General features: G+C 40.9%; 1 protein-coding gene across 1 annotated transcript in view; it reads right to left on the minus strand.

Annotated features, from left to right (window-relative positions):
- The window catches only part of LOC102382210 (roundabout homolog 2-like), an 89,129-nt gene that overhangs the window by 37,272 nt on the left and 30,220 nt on the right, over positions 1-21,637 (minus strand). The window contains exons 7-10 of the mRNA XM_025194803.1: positions 16,498-16,779; positions 16,033-16,158; positions 12,091-12,247; positions 1,680-1,940 (exon numbers count right to left, since the gene is read on the minus strand). Of these exons, the coding sequence (XP_025050588.1) occupies positions 1,680-1,940; positions 12,091-12,247; positions 16,033-16,158; positions 16,498-16,779 (826 nt within the window). The remainder of the gene's footprint in view (positions 1-1,679; positions 1,941-12,090; positions 12,248-16,032; positions 16,159-16,497; positions 16,780-21,637) is intronic.

A 21,637-nucleotide genomic window follows, 5' to 3' on the forward strand; every position in this document is an offset into this window, starting at 1 on the left:
CTGGGAGACCTTGGCCACTGTCTACGTCACTTGCCCCTGACCAGGCAGACCCTGGCTGGGGTTCTCCTGTGGGAGAGGGGAGGGAGGGAGGAATAAACCCCCTCCCTTCCCCCTTTGGCCCAGCTGGCCATGCTGACCAGCATCTAGCCATGGCCCTGCCCCCGCTGCTGGAGCAGCAAGGGTTGGGGGCCCCAACAGGGGCAACAGCCCCTGCCATGGTGTCCCAGGGAACACAAGCCTCTTCCCAGTGGGAGGGCTGTGCTGCAGGTGGGGGTGGGGCAGGCAGAGCTGCCGCAGCCTGCATGGGGTAGGCAGTGGTGGCAGTGGGACTGGGAGGGGTAGCTACAGGGACTAAACCAAATTTTGAGGTGGCCATAGCCTCCCAAGTCCACCCAGCCCTGCTGCTGCCACCTCTCACCCTGAGCAGCCTGCAGCAGCTCTGCCTGCCCTGCCCCCCACCAGGAAGAGGCTTGCACACCCAGGACAAGCCATCACTGCTCCAGTGTCAGGGGCATGGCCAGATGCCAGCTGGCATGGCCCCCTGAGGCAAAGGGGCCAGGAAGGGGGTTTATTCCTCCCTCCCTGCCCTCTCCCACTGGGGGAACCCCAGCCAAGGTCTGCCTGGCCAGGGGCAAGTGGCAGAGATGGCGGCTGGGGCTGGCAAACACCAGCTGCAGTCCCCTGATGGGAGAGTGGAATAAACCCTCTCCCTGCCCTTTGCCTCAGGGGGCCATGTCAGGCCAGTGTCTGGCCATGCCCTTGCCCCTGCTGCTAGAGAGGTGAGGGAGGGGGACTCTGGCATGGGCTGCTCTGCCCTGGTCAGGCAGGCCCTGGCTGCAGTCCCATGGGGGGTGGAGAAGGGTGGGAGGGGGAATAAACCCTCCCACCCCCTTTGCCGTAGGGGGCCACGCCAGTCAAGATGGGGTCCCTGCAGGTCATGGTGGGAATTTAAAACCCTCCCCAATCATACTCAGACCTGACGAGGCCTGGCCACCCCCCCACCCCCACCCCCTCCAGCTCAGTATCCCTCAGCCACTGTGAAAAGGAATGGAGGGCTCGCTCTAGCCCCACTGGCTCCTGGCCTGAGTCACTTCAGGCATGTGGCTTCATTTCTGGAATCAAGTGAATGTCTATTCACTTGCTTGCTGGTTCAATCTACACAGGTTAGACTAACCTGCAAAACTGAATCAATTCAGTCTCAAGCTTTTTCAGTATCTGTACTTAGCCTTATTCATTCACACACAAAGATAATTTTTTTGGAGGTTTTGAAGGTGAATGATTAGATGGTGTTTTAGTGTTTAAATGGTGATTTAGTGTTTCATCAAGTTAAGTTCGCAAAAATGTATGTTATTTGCCATCCTAACAATAAAATATTCTGAAATGTATGAATAATGATTACTTGTTGAAGGGAGTTAATCTGCTTACTATATACCCGCATTTCAGATATTGCCTGTGGATGTGGTGTAAAGCAAATGTTTGACATACTTCCTTGGTCTGTGGTTTCAAAAATGTACAGGAAGTTTTAGAGTCTGGGTTATAGTTTATTGAGATAGATTTTCTCAATTTCAATTTATAGTTTCAGATACATTCTTAACTGTTGTTATAATGGTTTTGCCATTGGGTAGTATATTATTCTTTTTTCATCTTCCAAATGGCATATGCCTAATTCAGACATTTACCACGTTTGCTTTGCTATGTCAAACTGGTAGGCCCTGGTTAATTCTTCAAGATGGGCTTGAAGCATTGGCTGCATTTCCTCTCGTGGAGATGGTGTGAGTGTTGCAGTAGACTGTTGTCCAAAGGAGATTGCAGGTGAGGAGGCAACCCCTCGGACAGGAGGCGTAGGGACTCTGTCATCATCTTCTTCAAGCTCATCCTCCATGCCCTGATGTAAATATGTTTGAACTGGCAAAGGGGGACACCAACCATCACTGTCATAGCTGAAATAAAGAAAATGTAAATTGATTACCTGTCAAATCCAGTTTCTTATGCATACCTGAGGGGTAGATAGGGATCTTAGATTAGAATACCACTCTGGCATGCTGTTTATAGGCACAGCAATAATTGCTGAAATTCTTCATCTTTGTTTTCTTTGTTTAATTTCCCCCTTAATAGCTAAGCAATTTGAACAAGATTTGCAACAACAAACCACATGTCCATTATCACATTTGTTAATGCTGATTAGATAATGTTACCCTCACAATTACCAAAGGAAATGAACTAACTCACTTTCTGGACTATTAAGCTAAGAGATTTGCATTAAAGATGTACCTGCATCAAGACATGAAAGCCCCAACTGCTCATTAAAAGGCAGAGGACGAATTCCAGTAATTTAGGCAGAGCACTTTCTAGCTTGCACCCCCCTTAGTAAGCAGATGTTAAATCTCTGCTTCCATCCCCAAAACAGTGACTAGGAATGTTGGCCCGGTCCAAGAGCAGTTTGGAAGGTTTGTAGTTACCATTATTACACATTTAATCGGTTACTGAACCTTGTGACTGGAAAGACAAGCTGCCTTTTCTCTTACTGTTATGTGACCAGCTGGATGTTTTACTACCACTAATGTGACTGCCCCCATCATATAGGGATGTAGAAGAGTGGGGAGGGATCATGATAGCTGTCTATGATCATTTGACCTAAACTGAGATCCCTTCTAGCACAGGCCTGAGCTGAGCACTAGGGTCCAGAGTTGGGCCTGACTTGCAAAGGAGAGAAAAATGGGGGAGGAACATAGATTACAATATAAACATTTTACTTTATTAGTAGTTTAACAGGTTTTGTTTTCAATGAATTAAATTTCAATGCATTCAAGTTACAGTGTCCATAGAAACTGAAATCTGTCCTCATTGCATGTCTGTACACTAAATGACATAATAAATACACATAGCAGCAACATCCCCCAAAGCTGGCTGGAAGGTTGAGTAAGATGGTATAAAGGTATTGTTGGCACTTACTGAGTACCTGAGAATAACAGAACTTACCTAACCTCATGCTAATATAGAACTTATGGTGTAAAATCCTGTCATATATATTCTCTCTCTCTCTCTCCTTTTTTCTCAATTCCATACTTTATTATGCTGATTTTTTCTTTTTAAATAGACACAAGAGAGAAAGAAGTCCATAGTGACTTCCTGGAGATGCATTAATGAGCTCTGGGTGCATTTGTCTTGTGACCCTACTTGTTTCAAATGACCCTATAACCAGTTTGAGAGGTCTGTTTCTTAACATCTGAAGACTCTCCATAGGTTCTCTCTCTTCACATTATTTTTGAAGCTGTAAAGCTGTAGCTGTAAAATCCTTGGGTTCAGTTGGGATACTGAAACCCTTCGCAATTTTAATTTTAAATTCCTGTACAAATTTCTGCAAGAAAAAAGGTTAAAAAACCAATACTGCTACAAAGTAACTTTATCTGGTATATCTTGCTTGATTTTGGAGCCTATGAGAGTACAGTACAGCAGAATAAAAAATGGTCATATCCATATTGGGTTTTTTTCCTGTGCAAATGCAATTGACCAAAATGTGTGGCATTTTCTTGTACCTATTTGCTAACTATAAGCATCTTAATATTAGCAGGGGTTTCTGACCAGGGTAATTAAATCCTGATCAGAAATCTGTCTTAGTAAACATGAGACAGATTTTACTGTTCCTGTTATGTTACCTATTACTGTTGCCATATCAGTCTTTTGTTTTTAATCTCACATTCTTATCCATTAACAAGCTAGCTAATACTCCCTATTGATATATTGACAGGGTGGCCATCTTTTTGTAATATTGAACAGACAAGACAGACGACATGATAGGTCTTACCACAATGAAACATAAGGCTTTCAAATAAGAAGGAAGATCTGTTCCTTCCGGTATTGTCCATAAAATCTTTTTTTGATCTTAAAAGGTATTTACCTCCATTACTTTTACTCAAGAAACAATTCAGCTACCCTTTACACTGATATCACATGACTAATAAATATTTCCTGCTTAGGAAACAGTGGGTGCGTGTACACAAGATGTTTTACTGAACATTAGACCAATCTAATGCACAGTAAAGTGTCACCCTCTACACATGTGCAGCAATTACTGTGCAGTAGATTAGTCTAATGCACTGTTTTCTAGTATATATAGATCCAGGTACTAGAAATTGGCATATTAAAATAATGTGCTAAAGTGAATGTAGATGCTGACCAGGAGCAAACTGCAGTTTCTGTCTGTTCTTTGAGCTATTTTCAGTCTAGCACCCCCTATTGCTCCCCATCTTGAAAAAAACAACAAAATGTTAAGATAGACACAAGTATACTGATTATTCTTACTGTGCACATCTATACATACAATTAATGGATCTCAATTTTCTGCCACATGGAGATTGGGATGGGTTCTGATCTCCACATGTGAGGCAGCCACCTGGCAGATGGGACAGCTTTCCCCTGCCCCATAGAGATCAGGACACATGCCCCCTGCCAGCCCAGTGCTGGCACCATGGGGAGCCTGGACCTCCCCCTGACTGCTGCAAGGCGGCAGAGCAGGGCAGGAGCAGCTCTAGACTGAACTGCTCCCACTGAGAGCAAATTTGCTCCTGACAGGCATACATTCAGATGCATGCAAGGTGCAGTTTAATGGACCTGAACTCTCTGCACAGAAAATTCAGGCACATTAACTGCTCATGAGTCCAGTAACAATAATTAGTATACTTGTTTCTGCCTTAAAGGTTTGTTCCCCCGCCCAAGATGGGGAGCAAGGAGGGTGCTGGACTGAAGACAGCTTAAAGAACAGATAGAAACTGCAAAGGGCCTGTGGGCAGGTATAAGACAAAGTCAGAAGCAGATGGGAATATGGATGGTATTCATAGAAAAACAGCTAAATGACGAAAGCTTCATAGGGAAGGAATGTGGTATGGTAATACACTCAGACAAACTGACCATCTGAATAATTTAAATAATAATCCAAGACATACATTTCTTTGGATGGTAATGTCTGTTCTCTCAATTGAGAATGGAACACATTGTATATCCTTCCTGGATAATGAAGCGGTAAAGAGTTCACCTCAGAGAGCCTTCACACCTATCTTATTATCCTCAGCTGCTCCACTCCTTTGCATGTTAGAACTGACAGGGATTCTTTGATTTATGTGAGTGGAGAACAGAGCATAGTGGAACTCTGCGGACGCATCTCCACATGCTTAGTAAGGTGACACAATAATCTCCGGCATGCATTGTGCTGGTATTTATTGCTCCCAGGTACTGCATCTACATGTGTGTCTGGGATCGCAGCACATTCTGCTGGGTCGGAGCAGCCCCTGTTGACAGGGGTCCCAGGGGATAAGCCTGCCAGCACAGCTCCCCACCTGACTTAACATGGTCCAGAGGGGCTGGCTGGGGCACAAGGGTACTCCAGTGTGGGGCCAGCAGGCAGGCAGCTCTTGCACAGATCTACCCTCATGCCCCAGCCAGAGTTTACACATGCACTTCTATGGAATAAAAAATTCCACAGCAGGATAGTACTTGCATGTACAAGTACAATGCTGCTGGGAAGTTAATTATTTTACTCCAGCCTAATAGGGCCATATATGTAGATGCAAGACATTTACTGTGGAGTGAATTAGTCGACTCCACAGAAAATGTCTCTTGTAGACACACCATTATATCAGACCTTCTCCCTCCACCTGGACCCACAGCCCCACTACCCATTATGTTGTGGGTGACAGCACGCCTGGTACAGGCATTGGCAGTCTCTATCACCAGCAGAACATTGCCAGGGCATTCTCCCACAGCAAGCTTTAGCCATTTAAAGGCCAGATTGACATATTTATATAGTGTAAAATAGTGAAGTCGGGTATTTGGCTCAATGACCATCTTTTGTTACAAGACTGATAGTCTGGGGGAGTATAGGAGGGTTGGTTACATTTGGAGAGCAGGTAGTAGTTATAGCAAAGAGTAAATTTCCCCTTGCTGTCTCTGGGTGGGTGCTGTGAACCATTCTTCTTGTCACAACATGTTTTTTCGGCGTTTATTGCTATAATGCATTTCTTGCAAGACTGATCTTGAAGACAACATGGGCAGTTAGGGTGGTGCATGATGTCGCTATCTGCCAATTTAATGCTACTGTTAATGGGGATTATTGCATACATTTACTTCACAGACTGTACGACCCTGAGTACAATTTAAGATGCTAACTTTGATCTTTGTAATTGGGTTTAGTTGGATTGTTTATGCTAACAATCAAACTTGGAGGTGGAGAGGAGAAGTTAACAATTTTCCACTGCATTCAATTTTCTTGTGGCATTAATCTAACTTTATTCATTCAGACCACACTGCAAGGCCATTCTGAATGGATTACATTTTTTCTGTTGGGAACTTTTGCTTTTGAATGCTGATTTTCAGTAGGGTTATTTTCAAATGTAAAGTATTTTAAAATATAAAATTATGGTCATCATATACGTAGGTTATAAATCTAAACTATCACAAATACAATGGTAAAAAACCCTAAATATCTGCCAAGTTGTCTACCCAGTTTCTCAATAAGAAAGCTAACATAAAGAATAAAACTTTTTATTTGTACTTCCCTTCCAATTTAATAGGCTGAAAGAAAAATAACTGTACATAGAAAGGCAAAACACACTGGCTACATCTTCAGCTGATGTAGTACAGTGGAGCCCCAATGGTTTCAGTGGAGCTATGCCAATTTATTGTCACTGGGTATCCTGGTTCTATGTGTCTAATTTTCATTTTGATTGGTACGATATAACTTTAAAATGTCTCCTTAAAATTGCTATCAATAAACAAACTGAATAGACGAAAAATTGTGATAACAGGAAAACTTGTGTCTGAGTTGTGTGGAACTTTAGAAACATCTGTCAGTATCACTGAGGACCTGAGCCTTAAATAACCGGTGTTGTCTTGGTGACTAATATAATTTCTTCCACAGAGATACTTAATGCAACTGAGAAGTCAAGCCCTATGTCACAAAGACCTCTAGTAGATGCTTCATTAGTTTACCTGTCTTATTTATCAGCTTGTCATCTTTGAAGGAACAGAGGTCATTTGCTTATTGGTGCATATTTTCAGTTCAGTAGCTGCACACATTAAGAAAACCGTTTAACACCAAACTGATAGAAAAAATATGCAATTATTCTATATTTATTTTGATACTTCCTAACACAAATAGATTTCCTATTCACCTTGATATATTGGCAAAATGTAGAATTCCAAAGTATATTTAAAATACTGGAGTAATTTTAACATTCTTACTCATGCTGAATGGAAGTTTATGCTGTGAGAATTTCCATTGATTCACAAAGGTAGCTACAAGTCAATGCAATTGCATCAGGATCTCATGCAAACCCAAGTTCTAATATGTATTTGTTTGCTGGCATTGTGGAATTTTAGCAGGCGGATTGTGTTGACAGGTATTAAATAATATCTTTCTGTTTATGTCAGATTGGTGGGGAAAAAAGAATGGCCTGTTATCTAAAAGGAACCAAACCAAAACTTTTTAACCACAGCCAGACTGGTAGGGATGAATTTCTTATCCACTCTACAAATAACGTAAGTGTAGCTGATTTTTCATCCCATCCAATGATGGTCTAAAAGCCTTCTGCTTCAATCTAACATATTTCTCTTCAATAGCCTCATCTTTAAACTACCTAATCAGAAACACTAGTATACATTTGCACTGCTGGATGCAGCTGATCTTGCAATCTCTCTCTGATACAGAGAGATCACTTCTGTATCTAACTCCCATTCTGGAAATCCAGGTTATGGCAATTTGAATTCTTGTTCTGGAGCTGGTGCCCTGAAGAAAAGCTGCCAAAGCATTTTGGCTAAACAATAACATGCTGTGTCTGTAATACATTTTCTAAGTAGATCCTTGATGTGAGGAAAGGAAAATTAAGAATTATATTTTAGGACCAGGAAAGGAAAATGAGTAAGAAGAAAAGAGGAAGTACTGTATTTACCTAAATATAGACAAGGCTTTTCCCCCCAACCCTCTCATCTTACATTTGCATACAAGAAAACCTCATTAAATATATCAGCTATCATTAAACCACTGCCAAAAGAATGATGTGCTCAATAATGGAAACCAACTATGAAGTTGATTAAATGCAACCAGCACTGAACATGACTTTAAAACATAGGGCCCATATTGGGCAAACTCTTTTGGGAAATTTTTTCTTGTGTCAGGTCAAGTTAGCCAAATCAGTTCCAAATCCTACTGATTGAGCAAAACTCAATTGTTCAAAAACCTTATGTGGTGCTATAACCCACAATTTATCTCCACCCCAGATTTTTCACACTGGGGCTACAGATACTCCCAAATGCATTTGGCAGGCAATCCTACAATTCTCTCTCCCCATCACATATGATTCGTGTGGCCCTGCCCTCCATGAGGTGGAGCCAAACCAGTTTTCCCTGCACTTTAATCTGAATATAAAGTTTTGGAAGATCCCAGGACTCATGGCAAGAATACCTGGGTCCCGTCATGAAAGTGGGGGAGTAATTAGCACATGGTTAGTTTGCGGGGGGGGGGATCTGGAGTACACATACATACTGAGCAGTGCTGTGGAGGGGTCGTGATGGCTTGAAATGCTGTTGACTCTGCTGGGGGCCCAGAAAAATGAGCTATATGGTAAGTCATGAGTTTTTTGGCTTTCAACTAGGTAACAAAGCATTGTTTAAAAGCATGTTTATGAAGTACCTGCACTGAAACTTGCAACAGTTTCAAAAAAGTAGCATCAGCTCTGGATGAACTAAGTCTGTGGCTATCCATAGTACTTTGCTTATATGCCAATTACTATAGCAAACTATGCTTAGGTGGGTATGTCTACTGACTTTGAAATACGTCTATTGTATTGTATGAAGGCAATACAATAAATTGCAGCACATATTGTGCTAGAGTTTATTGCTCCCAGGTGCCGTGTTTGCATGTGTGCCTGGGACTGCGGCATATTGATCTGGGATGTAGCAGTCCCAGCTGGCAGGGAGTCTGGGGGGTCAGCCTGCCAGCCTGGGGGTACTCTGACCTGGTTCAACATGCCATGGAGAGGATGACTGGGGCATGAGGGTGCTCCAGTGCAGGACTAGCTCCTACAGTGGAGTTAATCAGTTTACTGCGGCTTACTAATGCCACATGTGTAGACAATGAGATGTTTATTACGGAGCTAATTAGTCAGCTCCACCATAAACATCTCACGTAGATGTGTCCAGTGTTTTCAAATTTGTCTCTCACTTCCATATGCTCAAGGAGAGCAAGGTCTAAGGAGCAAGGGGGTAGGAAGTAGTAGGGGCTGCAGGGGGAATAAATTGGGAGGAGAGATGGCAAAGGGGCCACCTGACCCCCCTAAATTTATTTTCTCTGCTTTAACTGTAGGCGGGGGGTGGAGGGACAAATTCAAGGCAAACCACCAATAATTAGATTCTATCTCCAACAAATTGTAACAAATATATACATTTTCCATATACAGAATCTGATTTTTGGGATGTTGTCTTATATTTGAGTAAAAATGGTACATCAAAGAGGAATGAAAGGGAGGTGTATGGAAGGCTGAATGGAGGTGTATGGAAGGAGGAGGTGGAGGTGGGGACCTGTTAGAAAATCATAGAGCCAAATGGAGAAACAGAAGGTCAACTGTAGGATAACACTGGAATAGGAGAAAGATGGTCTTTTAAATATGTATATATGTTTTCTCAGAGGCATGTGAACTTACTGACAAAATACATAGGTAGTACATGGATTGGTAAGCAAAATGGAATGATGTACTGAGTAGAATTGAAAGCAAACCATACCTCATGATCTTTGGGGATGTTTCTATAAATAATTCATGACCTAGCTTTTCAATATGATTCTAAAAAAGAATATAGGACAGGAAGGGATCTCCTGGGCTCTTTAACCCAATCTCCTGCTATCCCTAGCAACCACATCATAAACTACATTTCCATAAAGCTAGATTTGCTCCTTTCAGAGCTCTGCTGACTTACAGTCACCATACAAATTTGACCATAACCAGGGACAGATCTAGAGGCATTGTAGTGGTGTGGACATACACCTGTTTCAGTCAATGATATCGAGTGAGAAGCACTGGGAGCTATTTTTAGGTCCCCAAATTGGGTAAAAATTCCTCCCCGCTCCATGCTCACTGGCACCTCCCCACCCTTCCCTGTTTTTCTCCGTTCCCCATCTGCTGCTATGCCTGGGGCCAGAAGCAGCTCCAAAGCCTCTCCTTTATGCTCCAGCTGGGCTTCATGGGGAGCTGGGTTCAGAGGCAGTGACAGGCAGCTTTCCCTTTTTTTTGCTTGGTTGCCCCCTACCAGCCCAGAAGCAGCTACAGGGGAAAGGAACCCACCCACTGATATCCCCATTAGTGCTGTCTGTGGCCGAGCCTGACTCCACATATGATCTGACTACAACAGGACAGGAGCATCTCTGCAGCCTCCTCTCAATCCCTTCAGTCCCCTGGGGATCGTGGCAATGGCAGTGGCAGGTGGGGAAGAGTGGGGACTGGGAGGGGAGGGGGCATACTGATGTATGTGTAGAGGAAGGGAAGGGAGAGGGAAATGGCTACCTGATTGAGGAACTTAAAAAAAGATCTCAGCTTCTCCTCTGGTGTGGTCTGCCTGCCTCAGGGGGAAGCTGGAAATAGGGGGTACAGCCACCCCTGCAGTACTTGTTGCTGCTCTCACATCTCTTTTACAAAATCCTGGATCAACCAGGACAATAAACATCTATTAGTTTGATATTCATTTATTACATTTATTAGTTTGATATTCTCCTTTTTCTCTAGAAGAAAAGTTTAAAAAGTTACTAAAAACTCCAAAGTTGGAATTGCCTGATTTTTTTTCTCTTGGAAATACGTGTTAATAACCCAGAAAGTATCAAGAGTTACACACAGTACACCTTGGACCATATCTCATGTTTCAGCTGTGCAGACTCTTCAATTTCTGTATTAGAAGAGCATCATCCCTTGGTTCTTTTCAGTATCTTCTGCATTATTGTCAGATGTCAAGATACTAGAACAATCAAAGGGTGTGTTTATGCTGCTTCCCTGGTATTTTGCTGACTGAAGCATTTAAGAAGCATGTTTCTGCTCCACATATTCTACGTATACCAGAAATGACATGGTGAACCTTCTCCAGGGGTCCCTTCCACTGCCACACTTGAGATCCATATCTTGTAGGTTTGAGAGGGGTGGCAAGGAGTGCCCTCAGGGCAGTTTGACAAGTTCATTTCCATGTTTGGCACATGCAGAGTCAAAACAGCTGGAACTCTTGGCAAATGTTACACTTGTTGCAAATTAGATGTTAGATAACATGTGAATCAGTTTATTCCTGGGAAAAAATGATGAATCAACCACAAAGAAGTTGCTCAGCAACACAGCAGCATTTCCGTGGTACAGAAATATCCTACCATTTTAACATGTTGGAATTTATGACTTATGACACCATACTCACATATAACATGCTTCCAGGGGTCTCAGTGGTAGTCTCTGAAGAAGCAGTACAGATATACTCATAGCTGGTTTCTACACCGTTGTTTAATTTGAGAAGTACTTTTCCCTGCAGACAACTCCAACTACTTCAATGGAGCTACTTTAATGGCATGAGAAAGGGTGGCAGAATCAGTCCAAAATCCCCTGGCAGGAATTACACTTAAGACATGATTGGCCAGTTAATCATGCTCTTAAGTAAGTGATGCTGATACAATGTTATCCTCATTTCCATTTCCAGCCACTCTCAGGAGCATGACCATCATTTGTACAAGCAAACTCACTTACTTCAAGAAGAATTCCAGAATAAGTAGAAGATAGAGGATTAGGGTTAAGAAGTACTGCAGGTCTTGATCTGGAGAGGAGTCATTATGGTCTGGAAGAGCCAGGTGTGGAGACACCCCGGGTAGGTAAGATCACTTTTTTCTATGCCCCTACCCAAGAGGCTCAGGGGAGTTTTGCCAAGAGTACAACTCAACCTAGGTTGAGAAGCACTGCAGGTTCACAAAGCACTAAGCAGTATTATAACAAGGAATGCATTCTCTTGGGTTGTATGCTGTCTAAGACCAGGATGTTTTTATTCACATTAAAACATTGTTAAAAGAGAAAAAAAAGCTTTTACCCTGCTTCTTGCTGGTCCACCCCATAGTGTTCTAGTTCTGTGCCTGGGAGGGGTTGCACTGGAGGGGGTGGGAGGGGGACGTTGGCCCAGTTTGAACCATTATTTTTCTGGGGTTTGGAAGCATTTTTATTTTTCTTCTTTTTCCCTCCTTTGCCACCTGAAAATTAAAAAAAAGTCAGAGATTTAATGAAAAAAGTTGGCTATTTACATATCTTTGAAATAATTCTGATTCCAGATGGCATACTCAAAAAAGAAGATGTATTTATATCTTAGCAGCATCAGCATCAACGTATTAAAGTTGTTACAAGGTTATAAATAATAATAGGCTGGACTAGGAAAATATTCTGCATAATTGATGAAAATTACTTCTTTTTAAAACATAAGCCCCACACAGCCTCATCACAATAGTGCATAAGCTGAATAAAGTAAAAACACACTTTGCTGTATCAAAAAATATATTTATTGATTTATTCGTGTCTGCTCCAAGCCTCCATGCAATTCATTGTTAGAAAAAAATAATAGACCATAGCAAATTCTTTCAAATGTCAGATTTCAGTGTATTTATAATACCATTTTGCATAATCTCTTTCTGCGGGAAACAGAGAGGTTAAGGACACAACCTTCAACTTTGTCATTAGAGTCAATTTTTTTTCCAGGCAGAATAAGCAAAACGAAAAGGTAGAAGTAATTGCATTTTTGCTGAAATGGTATTAATAAGTTCAATTAAAAATCAGTACCATTAAGCTTTTCACAATGCCTTAGGACAGCATGATTCACAGGGTTTGCTTTGCAGAAAGCATTCAACTATCCTACGAACCCAGTTGATAACGGGTAGTACAACTATGACAACTGGAAGAGATGGGTGGAAACGAAACAATATATTTTCCTTTTGCTTTCCCCTCTCCCTTTCTTCCTTTTACCTTTGCATTGTGAATCAAAGAGGAATACATTGCATTCAAAAGCTTGTCTTAGATTATGCCTTTCATGCAGTTGGTCCAATAAAATACATCACCCACAAAAGTCTTTGCCTTTTGCATACCCTCTCATGTAGTTGTTTTCAACTGTGGTGCCATGAGCTCCTTTCAGGGCTGCCATGATGTGGGTGGTATTGCAGCCAGGGTGATATGCCCTGCATGCCTCCTGCAGAGGCAGATAAGGAAGTAGCTGCAGCTAAAGCCCACACTCTTCTTGCAGCCCTTCTCAGTCTGACCTCGTATGTTTCTCCTGAACACAGAGATGCAATGGGCAGGTGGGACTGTCCCATACTTCTCTGATTCAGGGAGGAGTATGTGGAGTTGGGCTGGGAAGTCCTGCAGGAAGAGCTTGGGCTCATCATGGTCCCTCCCACTGCCCATCTGCAGCATTAAGGCTGAGCTATGCAGCAGCTGTTTGTACTGCTCCTCCAGGAGGAGGCAGACTGGGCTGGAACAGCCCTTTATACTGATCAAGCAGAGGAGTCAGGATGGGCTGGACAGACATCCCTTTTTCAGTGTGCATTTGTCAGAAGTGATATTTCTCTGGTCTTTTGGGTGAGCATCTTCAGCAGCACTGCAGAGGAAAATAATAGTTCTTATGCACCTGGGAGAGCAACAAAATTTGTCTGTGCTTTGATTAACCCAACCAGAAGTTGGATCAGAAGTAGTACTCTAAAATTCTCTTTGACATATCACCAATTACATGTTATTCCTAAACCTGGAACCATCTGAGGATGATGCAGGGGTTAAACACTATCTCAGTGTCAGTTTGACAATGGAGATGAAATATTGTTGTAATGGGGAAGTGCTTCAGGGAACAGGCAACAGCATCCTTCATGGATATTTATAATGCAATGGACACACATTATTTTTCCCTTATTAGCAAAACTGAGGACAAGCTCTAACCTCAGGAAAGAAGGCGGCATCCACTGGCCACTGACAACTAAGAGAAATGGTTTTGCACCTTTTTGGATATTTCCACTAGAATTAGCTAGCTTTACTCATGCAAGACAAGTTCTGACCTGTGCCTACTGCCATAACGTGAACCTAAATCCACCTGGGAAACTAGGTATTACAGAAGCTGTGAGATCCTGAGCAAAACTCAGAAGGTTCAACTGGAACAATAAGTCAAGGTGATTCCAGTATTAATCGGTACAAATGTTCACTTGGGTTGTGAACATGTGAACATATTAAGAGCCTAATTATTTGCATATTAATTTTTTCCTTGATACTAACAGGACCAACTCAAATGAGCTCATATTTGGGATACAGAATCTTCTACAGATAAGACCTTATTCTAAAAGAACAATATAATTCATCCTGATCTACCTAGTCTCATGCTGAACTGAACATGCAGGTATGACATACCAGTCAAAAAAGGATCAGACAACACTGGTCCAGGAATGATATGCATCTTTTTCCAACAAAAAAAGTCATCAATACTGATATTTTCCCCACAACTTTAGAATCATAGAATTATAGAAAATGAGGGCTGGAAGGGACCTCAGGAGGTCATCTAGTCCAACCCCCTGCTCATAGCAGGACCATGCTCAACTAAATCATTCCTCCCAGGGTTTTGTCAAGCCAAGCCTTAAAAAGTCACCAAGGATGGAGAATCCAACACCTCTCTAAGTAGAAGAAGAAAACTTTGGTTTGGATTAACTGGCATTTTCAATTACAGAAAAAAACCCCAACAAAACATAACATTGTAATGCATTTAAAAGCTCAGTATTACCCTCTGATAACTGGCACTTTCAGGCATGTAGGAGAACAAACCAATTTTCCTAAGAGACATCTCAATACACACCACATATCAGAAGGCAAGCACCTGAAGTACCTTACAACTTTAACTTCCAGTTCTCTCTTAGCCAACACTATAAATTTATTTCTCCAGCTCACTAGAATAAGTTAATATTACTCATGTGAGACTGGTAAACACTTTGGCTATTTGAATAATAGGGCAACTGTTATAGCCTCTGATCTCAGCATTTATTCTGGCTAGAAATTAAAGTTGACATATAGAAGCCATTTCTGAAGTTGATCTGTATTGTTATGGTTGTTCCAATTTATAACAGGAATTCAAAGGCTGCAGTTAAAATATGTATCTGTAATTAAATTCCCTGTATCTCTACCCTGTTCTGCTTAAATGTAATACCATATTCACTAACTGCAGCCTTTGGTTTTGTTCTTACTTTAAAAATGGCATAATTTTACATAAAATAACATAGCCAAACTCTTAGATGTATTAAGGAAATAAATAAGAAAGTTATATTTAATGACAAGGAACAATTAAATATATTACATTTATTTTTGTCCAGTGAAAATATGTTGTGTTTCCAATATAGCATGCAGCACACACATTCAGTTTACATTATGTTTGTACACAGGATTGTGGCACAATTTTTTAGATTGTGGACTCTAGCATTTTAGGTGACTTGTTTGATACAGAATAGGAGTTGGGAATGGATAATGATTCAACAAACATTAACCTCTCAGAAGACTCTAATGGGGAGGTCTGGATTGAATGAGCTGGTAACAAATTTAACATTGTATGAGATGGGTGAAAATGTTATAAGATTTCTTATTAAACTGAAGGGTACTGAGAACAGAGGCAGAAAAGGATTCTCTATTATTTCTAAATGGCTCCTCTCACTACTCTAGATAAATAAGATAATGTACAAGAAGCAAGGTTTAAGAAGAAAAGGTTTTCTTTAAAAGAAACCTTGCCTGTCATACATTTCCTGTACCATCACGGGTTCAAGACCATTCTAATCCTAAATCAGATGGCAGCATTTTTTATAAAGACTTTTTCAGAAGAAACTACAATGACATGTTCACTCAAGTTTAAATGGGCAGACACAGAAATGCTAGAGGTACTCTCTCTTTTGTGATGACAATTAGGAATAAATACATAACAAGCTGCTCGCAAACACAAACTTGTCCTTTCACGAACTGTAACGAAACCAACCTGAGAGGCTGCCACTTCTTTCTGAGCTGTTGTGAGAGCTGGTAGTGCTGAAATCCTGTGACTGGTTGTGTGGCATTCTATTAGACAATCCCTCAGCCAATCGGTAGTCAGGGATGTAAAGTAAGGCTAAGGGTTAAAGGGCAAAGGTCATAGTGGCATCATGTGATTAGTTTATAGCATAAGCACATGCATAACGTGCAGTTAGCAAGTCAAAAGCAGATGTGGCTGGACTGTGAAAAATGTTTTGCCTAGCCTCTCCTAATGGAAATACAGATGGGCTGGTGACTACCAAAGACAAGAAGGACGAAAAACACAGAACCATTTATTTTGTGATGGTGTAAGACAAAGTATGCATGCAAGGTGCATAGTATTAGTTAAGGTAAATGTGAAGAGTGAATCACAAACTATGATTTTCTAATTCATGCACAAACAACAGAGGCTCAGGAAAATAAGAGCTGGAATCACCATTGTTGCCTTTGCTTTGGTCCGGCAGAGAGTAACCAAATCCCATGAGGTCATTCTTTTGCTGAATTGAACTTTTCCACTGGGGATCAGGTAAATCGACTGCCAACTCATGGATGCTGTTGGAGTGCAGTATCTGGGTGGTGGCATATGGCGTAGCCTGTGTTATTTGGCTGGAACTGTTGTAACTTGTTTTGGTGGTAAAGTCAATGCTGCTGTAAATGGCTCCATCAGAAAGCATAGAGGCAGTTTTATCGCCTTGGCCTGGCACTGGTGGCAGCACATCTGTGTGAACACAGGGGAATGAAACAAATCAGTGATGCACAGGAAGCCTGAAAGTATCAAGGTTTAAGATGAAAAATAAATGTGTCATTCTGCACGTTTGCATTTCAGCTGAGACAGGGTCCATGAGCCAATGAAGGGAAGATGATGTACAGCCATCGCCAAGCTATCAGCATCTGTGACAGGCCTACCCCTTGTCCTTCACGTTTCACTGCCTAAAACCATCTTTTTTTCCATACCTTCAACTGTGAAAGTGAAGTTTGGAATATTTCTCTACTGAAGAATGTTTTCAATTGTTCATTCTATGTCAGAACCAATGAAACTGTCTGGGCTTCAGGGTAATGATGAAAGGAATGAATCTACAAATCACAGAGGAAACTATCTCTGCAAATATGTAGCAAACTACTGAATGGATGCCAAGGCCCTCAAACTAATCCTTTTTGGGACACCAATTGCATTTTCCTTAAGTTTTGTACATGGGTTTATCTGACTTAGTTCTAAAACATAAAAAAGACATTTCTTCCTGACAATATAGGAAAACTGACATGAATAAGTCATTTCAGAATGTGATAAGATTTCAGCCAACCTGAAGAGATTTATGTGATCAATCAATTGAAATAATACAACCTTGGAAGTGCAGAATAACTCAGTTCAAAAAGCAAAGCATACTGAAATGTAACCATAGACACAATACAGTGCATTAAACAAATACCTGCCCCTTTTTCCATCTGTTCCACCTGTTACATATTACAGATTTATCATTTCAATCATCTAGATTTGAAGTCTCTCTCCTTCATAAAATTCATAGTAAGAGTTGCTGTTAGAAATTTAGATTTAAAAGTAAGGTCACTGAAATTTGACGAAGTGCCTTAAAGTGACTGCTACAAGGGTAAATGGAGCAATGCAGCTCATCTGATCATTGTGATACTCTCATACAGACAAATATTAATGGGGCTATATTTCTAGTACAGTTTAGATCAGAAAAGTGATACTCAAAAAACTTGCTACAGATTACAACTTCTATTTTATAACATTATTGTCAGCTATTACACATGGGCTCTGTCTATCAAGTCTAAATCACAATTGTGATCAACACTCCTAAATTCAGAAATTTCAGCTCTGAAGTTTTGGTTTAACCTGTTGTACAATTCAGGGCTAGCATATACCTGAGAATCAACGTGGAAGGATGTCCTTAAGGTTAATATAATGACTTGGGTTCAGTTCTAGGTTCTGCCATAGACTCACTGAACAAGTCACTTAAGCAATTTGTGTCTCAGTTCCTCAGCAATGCAAATACAATGATTCATTCTTCTTTCTCCCACTTTTTTCTCTGTGTTTACTCTACTGATTGTGGGGAATATTTCTTACTATATGCCCTTAGCACATGGCCCTGACCTTGGTTGAAACCTCTTGGAATGAATTTATCATCATCAACAATAACTCTTCTGTGTTCAATTTAAAATATCCATACTCACAAATTCAGGAGTGTTCTGAAATAGAGACTGTTGCACTTGCTACTTTTGACTGGTGTTAGCTGTCTAATAATATATCTGGTGGCTGGACTTAAAATCACATATTTAAAATGGCTAAATTATCTTCACATTTGCATGAAGAATAACTACATAGAAAATGGAGGTGTAGCTAATGGAAAGCAAAAAAATGAATCTGGAAAACAGAACATTGCCCTTCAAAATCAGGCCAGTAATACTGACTTGTCTCTAATCTAATATACTCAACGGTAGCCAGTTTACAACTATAAAGATGTCTTTCCTAACTCCTAGCCACAGAAATAGAGCATAAGCTGTGAATCAAACTGGGTCATAACTTTCTCCTGTATCATCAATACTAAAGATTCTGCCTTGTCACATACGGTTTCATGCAGGCATAATGGATTACAACTTAGTAAATATTATTTTTCCTGATGTACAAAAAATAAGAGGGTCCAGCTCAGTTTGCCCTGCAGGCTGACGGGAGTAAAAAGCACTAAAATATACTTGTCTCCATGACTCCATGTACCCAGAGCTGATTTCTGTTAAATGAGGTGCTGCCACATTATATAGCCATTTTACCACAAGCTTGATAATGTAAAGGTCATTGTGCATACCTTCCTGGCACTCAGAAGCTGTGAGTTTGTCTCACTAGTACTTATCTGTTTCCCCCAAATATTAGGAATTTTCAATAGAACTGTATATAATTAATTAATTTTTATTTTATAAAAAAAAAATTAAAAAAATCTATCTATCTAATAAATGAACCACTACAAAACTACCTAGTGACAAAGTAATTATACATTAAAAATCAATCTTGTCCCAGGAGTCACTCCACAACACCACAAAGCATGGGTCAAAACCTAAACTATAAGATGAATTTTCCCTCATGTTATGGTCAACAAGAGTAGCCTGCTTGTTTAAGGGGGAAGCCATATTCTACACTGAAGGTTTCTCCACTGGAGGCACACAACCAATCCTAATCTGCTTTATAGCCATTTCTGTGGTTGTGTCCAAGTTATGGCAGGTTTTCTGAGCAGCCCTGTGGGACTACAGCACAGTATGATCTCTCCCTGAATCCCAACTCCAGTATGTCCTTCTCATCCAATTCCTCATCCTTGCACAACTGGTATGGCATACCTCATAGGGGTATTCTCAGAAGGCAGCCTTTCCTCAAGCCCTATTCAAGAGAAATACTCCCCTGGCCTCATATAAGACTTCTGTGCCTTTTTACCAAGTATAAAATGGTTCTAGTATTAAACAAGGGATTGAGAGCAGAAGCATCCCAGCTCACTTGTGAAAATGGGGCACAGGAAAACATGATCTCCAAAATAGTCAGGACACAAATGTAACCTAGATTGTTAAAGGTTATGAATAGCATTTCATTGCTGAAATTCAAAGAAGAAATGTTTTGCCTCTTCAATGAATCTGGTTCTACCTCAGCAACAGAAAGCTAAAAGCTTTAAAGCCTGCTTCCAAACCTGGAGCTTATAGAGCCAAATGCTATGAGAAATAAATTGTATTTATTTTGTACTATGTGAACTAATAAAAACAACGTGGAAATACTAAAGAATCATATTTTGGAAGTGTATATATAATACTATAGCTGTGCTCTAAATATTATCTAAAGACATGCTTTCTTCATCACATCATTTTGGTAAGACAAGCACATTAAAATGTTTGAAGACAGTTTTGCCCAGATGACTCTGTCTAGGAACCAAATGAAAAGTTTTAATGTAATTTGAAACCAATGTATAGTCATATCAGAACAAGGTTTAAACAGCAAGCAAAGTGTTATGAATGAAAATGAGGAGTGTTCCTCCAATTTTTACAGTCAGACAAGTGGCAGAAATCTACTGGGTGAGGCCGGGGCAGTGAGGGGCCTGGTGTGGAGGCACATGGTAGTGCAGGACCTGGTATAAAAGAAAGGGACCCAGTGAAGAGGCACCGGTATGGAGGCTTGAGATGGTACTGGACACAGGGCAGCACAGGACTCAGTGTAGAGGCATAGGGCAGAATGGGAATCAGCACAGAGGCTCCCAGCAGCATGGCATGGGCAGGTAGCAGTGGGGGCAAATGGCAGTGGGAAACAAGGTGGTGGGGGAGGAAGAGAGTGGCAGGGAGGGCAAGGTGTATGTGAGGTAAGAGGTGAGCGTCAGCCTGCCTTTCCCCCCACCCCTCACCCCCTGCCACTTGCCTCCCCACTGCCTGTCCTCCCCCACCATTGTTTTCCCAGCTGTACTGACCCTCCAATAATTAGATTCTATGCATGGAAAATTAAAACAAATTTATAATTTTCCTTGTATAAAAATAAATTATTGGGGGATTATCTTAAATTGAAAGGCATCTTGGATTCAGATAATTACGGTCATTCTTATTTGCTTATTACTCTGATAGCTTTAAATTTCAGTGCATTTGTTTTTACTTGCGTTTTCCCTTGTATTGTATGAAAATGGCCTGAAGCCTGTTTGGTGGATCTCTGCCACTCATCCCTCAACTTTTAAAAACTGTTTAAATTACAAGTCCAGTTCTTTACACTGAAAGACCTTATGGAAAACTCATAGGATTATGACACCCCAAAAACCCAAGGAAAGGACACTTGAATAATTGAAAGGGAATTTGATTACCATTAAGGCTGTTTAAAACTCTTTAGCATTGATTTTGAAACACTAATTTAAGTGCTACCTGTGCTATAGAAACTAATAATAGTGCTAAAAAATTTTACAGAGTGAGGGAACAAGAGACTAAAAGCAACATTTTCCAGGTGGGGACTGGTGAACTTGGATTCCAAACAGAGAATTTTGGACCTTCTTTTTTGGAAGGGTAGAGCACCCACAGTTTCATTTGAAATTGTGCATGTGCTGAGCACCTATTGAAATTAGGTCTAAGCTATCTGAAGGGAAGTGCCCAAAGATTATTCAGTCAAAGGAAAAATCAAAGCGATATTAGGTAACTCAGAAGGCAACACTTCCAATGGCAGGAGATTTTAGAAATCAGAAGCTCCCAACTCCAAATGCTATCCTCTGACCTGTAGAACACCACCATGCTCTATGAATTATCTATGAATGCTCTATGGTTTATCTATGAATGATCCAACAATACGAATAGGACAGACATGAGAACTAGGAAATATTGAGCTGACATGCTGATAAACCAAAGACTACTACTAATTAACAGATTGCCATACTTAACTGTATTGTACTAGACAGCAATTCAGTAATTTTACAGCAGTGCTAAATTGCTAAGACACTTTGCCAAGGGGGGAAAAATGCACTACACGCACAGAAGAAGAGAACCTAAATAGAAAAAAAAAAGTGAGAGAGAGCATAATACAGTAAAACCTATTCCTCATGACACTGTGACCTGATAAAGTA

This window comes from Alligator sinensis, unplaced genomic scaffold, assembly GCF_000455745.1.
Source record: "Alligator sinensis unplaced genomic scaffold, ASM45574v1 scaffold1134_1, whole genome shotgun sequence".
Lineage (NCBI taxonomy): Eukaryota > Metazoa > Chordata > Crocodylia > Alligatoridae > Alligator > Alligator sinensis.